The sequence below is a fragment of the Triticum dicoccoides genome, chromosome 1B, assembly GCF_002162155.2.
Source record: "Triticum dicoccoides isolate Atlit2015 ecotype Zavitan chromosome 1B, WEW_v2.0, whole genome shotgun sequence".
Classification (NCBI taxonomy): domain Eukaryota; kingdom Viridiplantae; phylum Streptophyta; class Magnoliopsida; order Poales; family Poaceae; genus Triticum; species Triticum dicoccoides.
Genome location: NC_041381.1, coordinates 235075546 through 235082780, shown reverse-complemented (window position 1 = coordinate 235082780; position 7235 = coordinate 235075546). Strand labels below are relative to the sequence as shown.

At 40.8% G+C, this 7235-nt stretch overlaps 1 protein-coding gene across 2 annotated transcripts in view; it reads right to left on the bottom strand.

The window, feature by feature from the left end:
- Positions 1-1374: 1374 nt before the first annotated feature.
- Positions 1375-7235, bottom strand: part of LOC119329836 (transcription factor bHLH133-like) — an 8158-nt gene continuing 2297 nt past the window's right edge. For both annotated transcript variants that reach the window (XM_037602934.1, XM_037602940.1), the window contains exons 4-9: positions 7010-7075; positions 6727-6792; positions 6156-6209; positions 2312-2362; positions 2166-2231; positions 1375-1872 (exon numbers count right to left, since the gene is read on the bottom strand). In XM_037602934.1, coding sequence (XP_037458831.1) covers positions 1726-1872; positions 2166-2231; positions 2312-2362; positions 6156-6209; positions 6727-6792; positions 7010-7075 — 450 coding nt within the window. In that variant the 3' untranslated portion in view covers positions 1375-1725. The remainder of the gene's footprint in view (positions 1873-2165; positions 2232-2311; positions 2363-6155; positions 6210-6726; positions 6793-7009; positions 7076-7235) is intronic.

Genomic DNA, 7235 nt, shown 5'->3' with positions numbered 1-7235 from the left:
CCAGGCCCGAACGATAGCCATATTTTCTACTAGTGATACGACGAATGATCGGTCATAAATATTGCAATTCGTCGATTGCCCAACTATAATTTATTTACCATGCCATTCGCCTGTTTTCTGCAAGATGTCGCCAGGTGAACCAATGCCTCTTGGGTCTATTCTCCATTACTGAATTCTTGCACACAATTGCTATATACTATTTGCCATTTTCACCTTGCTACTATCTATCTCTATTACTTGTGTTTTTATCTTGTAACTAGCAAGACAAGGGGGTTGACAACCCTCTTGTCTTGTTGGGAACAAACTTGTTTCTACCGTGCGTGTAGCTGCTATTGACTTGGCTAGCTTGGAAGTTCCTACTGGATTGATAATCTTGGTTCTCTAGCTGAGGGAAATATTTGTTGCTTGCTGCTTCACTCTTCTCTTGGGGAATCCCAACAACTTCTGTGGGAGTAAGCAACAACGAAGTTGATGGAGACGATAGTCGCGATGATGGTTCCCACGGCAACACTCCCGCGCCATCGGGAGATAGGGGGAAAGAGCTCCCCTACTTCTTCTTCATCCATGGCCTCTTCCCTAGATGGGGAGAGGTTTCCCCCTTTTGTTCTTGGCCTCCATGACTCCCGGAGAGGCGACAGCCCCTTAGAGATTGAATCACTTTCTCCGTTCGTACAGTTTCTGAGGCCAATCAGTGTTTCTTTAATAACCAGATATTTGTAACTCCGATCCGGCTGATTTTTACCAGATTTTTTCTTTTCATAAATTAGCTTTTTTGCTGTGAAAGAAGGGCCCCAACGGACTTAAGGAGTGGCCACGCGGGCACTCCACGCAGGGTGGGGATGGGCATGCCACCTGCCCTTGTGGCTTCCCTTGCCTCCATTCCAAAAAATCACACACAAATTTTCAACGATCTGCATTTTCTACCATCAAGCCGTCAAGACCATGCAGCACCTTCTTCTCCATTGCATGTTCTCCGGGAAGGTCTGTTCTGACATCCTTTACTGGTACAAAATCCCTGCTACTTTGCCCTCCAACAACGATGATTTTCTTCAGTGGTGGGCATCCATGACGGCTGCTACTTCTGCTGGCACGCGGAGGTGTGTGGCTTCTATTATTCTGCTGACGGCGTGGCTCATTTGGAGGCATCGAAACGCTTGCATATTTGACAACATGCAGCTCTCCATCTCACTGCTCGTGAAAGCCATCAAGGATAAGACTTTCTCCTAGGCTAAGGCCAGCGCCAAGGGTACATGTTAATTTCTGGATAATTTTGTAGCACTTTTGTACCTCATTCTTCCTTCTATCAATGCAATGATATGCCTAGGCGTATTCGTGAAAAAAATTCAGCTAGTAAGTGCATGACGCAGACGGACAGAAAAATTAAATTAAAGTTCACTATATAACTTGCTAGATTTACATATACAACAAAGCCATAAATTTTGCAAGGACTGAAGGAGGACGACCAGCTAGAGAAGAAATAGACCGGCCATGCACATCTTCCTTCATGAAAAGCCTCTTCGCAGAAACAATGCAGATACAGAAGGCTTAATCGCTTTCACCCCCATGATATGATTACACTACACTCGCATAGCATAGCATCAAGAGCAATCAGCCTTAGTAGATTGACTGCTCATGATGGTATGTACGTACGTACGCGCGCAGTTACGTACTCCTGCACCACCCCATGCACAACACATATACTTGCTGCAAGACCAGTCGTCTCTTCTACCGGAGGATCATCCCGCCAAGCGGCGCCGGGGCCCAGTAGTCAGCAGCGTTGTCCCCGCCAAAGTGGGACGTGCACGAGACTGGGACGAGGCACAAGCCCCGGCTCCTCAGGTCCTTCTTGCTCGCCTCTTCATTCACAGCACCCTGTATATACCCATGGTATTTCATGCCACAGTTAAGGTAGCAAACTGATGCAGAAAGATTGTACGTTGCACAATGTAAATAAAAGAGAAAATTTTGTTTGTTTTGCGAACATGTACGTACTTAATTGCAACTCAAAAAAACACGTATGCACTTGATGCTACACGCCACAGAAATAAACTAACATCGAGTGCTAGCTAGGAATGATCTTTTTTTTTTTGCCAAAATGCATATGTAGATATACATGATTGAAAATGACTTTGAAGGTAAGCAAAGTGTGTTCATGATATACATACCTGTTGCTCTGGTTGGCCTGGAGCCTGCTGCTGTACTCCTCCAGTGTTGTTATTATGGTTTAGCAACTGCCCAAAATTGAAAAGTAGCTTAGGCAGAGCTGTAAAGGCAGAGAGATTCTCATGCGGATGTAAAGATCTCTACTTACCTGTCCGGGGTACTCCGGGAAGAGGCCAGGGTTGCTTTCTCTAGTTGGTCCCTGTTAATGAAAAGAAGAAAGTACTTTGTCACATGTCAACGTTGCACGTACAAGCGTGCGAAAAGGGCAGGGAGGAATAATTCCTCAGACTAGGTAAATATAATTGAACCCATGATCAGTTGCACCCACCGGCACAATGTTGTCGCAGATCATGGCCACGATTAACTAAACAATAACTTTCATGAGTATTTCAATTATATATCTGACTAAAAAATAAAAGCAAATTTATGTTTATGAAATTAACTTCAAATTACAACACCAAAAAGTATCACCAAGCGAACAATCATTTGATTGTATATGTATATTATATTTTAACCATTTAATTAGTTCATCTCTTTTACCAGCCTTTCAAGAATGATGATCAAATAATTTTCTTTTTTTCCATAATGTAGTGTACATTGGTTTCTCAAAAGTCAAGTACCAAACCCTTTGACCCAGCTGATTTAAAAATTATATATATCTACAATACCGAATATATGGAAAATAGTTATGTACTCCACTCGTCATATACCACATAAATGAATTGGTTATACCTCTTTATCCCAAAATGAGTTTGATGAAAAATTACATTTGACATATCTTATTTTGTTTAAAAGTAAACTGCATTTTTATACGTAAAAACTTTATACTACACTAATGAGAAGGTTCAACGATTTATTTCGTGAAACTTATACTAAGCTATATTAGAATAATGAATAAGATATATTTAGAATGATAGAAATGTATAATGAGAGGTGATTTCCTATGCATGGTGGTAGCTACGCACGCATGCTGGCGGCTACACACCCTTTATGTTTGTTTAAGAGGTATACTTCAAACTTTGTTTCCGTAGTTGAGTGTAAAATGCTTATTCTACACCCCCTCGTAACACTATATATATAATCTAATAAAATAGTGTATGAAATGTAGTAATTATGAAAAATTAATTACTATCAAGTCGTCAATTAGTACATCGTATAAATTACAATATTTTGTATACTACCACCTCTGCTCAAGTGACCTGAAACGTCTTATAAAAGTTCATAGAGGGAGTATGTTATAATATTTCATGCACTTTTTACTAGGGATGTACAACAAGCTCTTCTACACTCATGCTTACTTTTTATACTTCTTTATGTTTTTAAATACATTTCATTAACAATCAATAGATACTCCTAAAATGAGTTTCATGACAAATAACATTTGAGACGACATATTTAATTTATTTGCGGGGAAACTATAATTTTTGTACAAAAAAGATATACCACATAAACTACGGAGGTCGACTGTATGTTTTCGTGAAACTTGCATTGAGTTATATTAAAAAATTAAATAAGATATATTGAAGTAATTAATAATTAATATGCTTGTTTAAGGGGTATATTTGAATGTGGGAGTAAATACTCCCATGACTACACACACACACACACACACACATGGTGGCCCTATTCTAAGCATGAGTGTTAAATAGTTATTCTACACCTCTAGTAACATTATATAAAAATGTAGTAAAATAATATAAAATATGTGATAATTACTTCCAAAATAGGTTTTTTATTAGATAGTAGCACTAGTATAAAAACGACTTTTAGTACCGGTTCTGGAACCGGCACTAAAGAGTGGGGACTAAAGCCCCCCCCCCCTTTAGTACCGGTTCAACACGAACCGGGACCAAAGGCCCACCACGTGGCACGAGGCGCGCCATGATCCGGGGGACCTTTAGTCCCGGTTGGTAAGGATTTTCTTTATTTTTATTTTTAAAATAAAGCAAAAACAGCCCGCCTACTGGGCCGGCACGGCCTGCATACGACTAGAAACCCAATCTCTAGTTGGGCCAGGATGCAGGCCCGTACGGCCCAGTAGGCCCCACAGGGCAGAAGACTTGCAATAGGCCCACAAAGGCCTGCTTAGAGAGGAGCTCGACACGGTAGCCGCGGCGGGGCTTATAAACCGATGCGATCTCCTCTCAACTAGCGAGGTGGGACTAAACATTATGCACTGCAGGTGGCAGCGCACCACCTTTAGTACCGGTTGGTGGCTCCAACCGGTACTAAAGACCCCCCCCCCCTTAGTACGGGTTGGAGCCACCAACTCGTACTAAAGGCCACCACCTCTTTAGTACCGATTCGTGGCACGAACCGGTACTAAAGGTTCGCCACGAACCGGTACTAATGAGAGCCGCCCGCCTGGCCGTTGGAACCGGTACTAATGGTCACATTAGTGCCGGTTCAATTGTAAACCGGGACTAATGAGTTTCACATTAGACCCTTTTTCTACTAGTGTAGCTAATTTAGTACATTGTTTAAAAAATTAATATATTTTGTACCCTATTTTAGTACAATTTTTATTCTATTTTTTGAGGTATAGTAAGTTACTGTATACATATACATATATATATATATATATATATATATATATATATATATATATATATTAATTTATTTGGTATTCTACATATAACGAATGTAGTGGTATTTATTTTGTATAATACACCATATGACAGTGTAATTCATCACAAGTTTACTGGTATTTATTGGTTATTCTAGACGTGGATAAATTTTTCTATAACCTTGACCACAACAAACATGAGCATCCACATATATGAATTTATGATGTTTCCTGTAATATTAAGTATGTATAGATATATTTAGTTTTATAGATTGAAAACAAAATTAAGAAGGTGATGTGTGCTTGAACCTCATTACACCATTAATGTATGAAAGAACCTTATATGAGTATGCTACATTATTAAGATAAAGTTATGTAAATAAAGGCTCCTTCCATAATAAGGTTATTCAAAAGTTTCACCTTTTGTTACATGCGGTACCAAATTCTGATATTAATTGGACAAAAAGACATGTATCTACCGTAACTGGGAATAAAGCTTAAGGAGTCTTAAATCAGGGTGCTGCAACTATGTAATGCATGCAATTATATTTCCAAACGTTAACTGTTATACATAGAGTTGTATACCAAAGCAAAGGTATTTCTTTTTTCCATGGTAACTTGGTAAGCATATATTATATAGGTAGTTTGGCTAATACAATTGCAATAAACAGGTCACAAGGTTTACTATGACATAATTTTTACGGCACTCACCCTAAGTAATTTATAATTAAAAAACACGTATCTTTTGCACACACGTAAACATTCTCGAGAAACTGAATATTCTTTAAAGTTGAAATTCCATTTATTTTGCCTAAAATCCTGGGGAGTGGCTCAACCCTTAAGTCTTCGTCCAGGATAGCCTATTTGGATCCTTCGTTTGAGTTTGATCTGTTTTTCATTTTGCACGTCTAAAATATATCACAAACATACATTTAGAGGCGTGTAATTTATTAATTGCAGTTCTGTATTGTTTCAAAGAACTTCATTCCCTTACTTTGCACCTACAAAGAGCATAAAGTTGCTTTCCAGAAAGGTTATCAAATGGGTTGGTATCCTACTCACACTTATCTTCGGTGAAAGTTTTCCCACAAAGGCAAGACAAAAGCAACAATAACCTACGTACATTTGTGGCATATTTCATTTTATAACACCTCACACGCGCATAAGCATCTCATCACATACAAGTAAGGGCAACTCTAACGTGGATCACCAAATCACCTCTAAATATCCAGACCGTACTGGTCCGAACACTTTTTGCCATTCAAACGGGAGTCACCAAATATCTGCGGATAATGAGGTCCGTGAACATTTAATGATGTAGGTTTTGCTGAATCGTGTTGAAGTTGCCCTAAGAACTTTCTCCTCCGTGAAAGAGAGAGGGACAGCGAGATCTACAGAGGGAGGGAGAGAGAGGGGTAGAACTTACATTTTGAATGGATGCCCCGTTGCTGCCGTGGCCCATGTATGGGTAGCTTAGAGCCTGCAAGAAGAACAATCACTGGTCATGCACGAGAGAGAGAGGGCACGCGAGAGAGAGAGAGAGAGAGAGAGAGAGAGAGAGAGAGAGAGAGAGAGAGAGAGAGAGAGAGAGAGAGAGTGCATAAAATGCTAGTCGCCTGAAACACAAGACGCTACAAGAGGCAGCACATCCATCCATCCATCGATATCTCTGTTGCCGCTGCTGCTGCTGTGTGCTCGCGCTCCCATGCATGCACACAGCGCCCAACTTTAACAGCGTGCTCTTGCACCCAGTCCCACACCCATACCCTGCCCCCCAGCCATATTTTTTTTTTGTTTCCTGCGCGCCCTCAGTGTGCTTCTACCGTCGCCTGCGTGTGGACTATGGAGGCATGCAGTGGTGGGCTCAACTCTCCAGCCACAGCAGGCGTTGGAAAATGTTACTTGCGCTTTTTAGAGATACTGCTCATGCTATAACTGACATGTAGGTACCATGAGAGAGAGAGAGAGAGAGAGCGAGAGAGAGAGAGAGATTGGACCTCAATTTGACCCAGGAGGAATCTGACATAGCCAATGGTCTCTTGCAGTACAGACGCTGTGTCAGTCTGTAAAAGGGCGCACGTGTGTCAGAGATAAACTTTGGTTGGACACAACCCCTCAAGTGAACTGAAACAGGCAAAAGAAAGAAAACTATAGACAAATGTAACAGCACACATGAGCTAGCTTGTAGTACATCTACTGCGGGTACACATTTAGATCTAGCTCTCCACTACTGCTGCAAAGCAAGAATCGTCAAACAATTAATCACTTCCCGGTTATCACCTTGCCAAATGGGGAAACTATTTGGTGAAGTGCAGTTATTCTGTCCCCTAGCCTCTCCTTCCTCACCTGGAAAATGGTCACAATGAATAAACAAATGCTTGTAAACAGGATAGTAGTGGAAAGAAACGTCAATTGTGAAAGTCATTTTCGTGTGGTCTTGCTGCACGAACTTCTATATAGTCAAGTGCCCTTTATGCGCGCGCGCGTGTGTGGGTGTGTGTGTGTG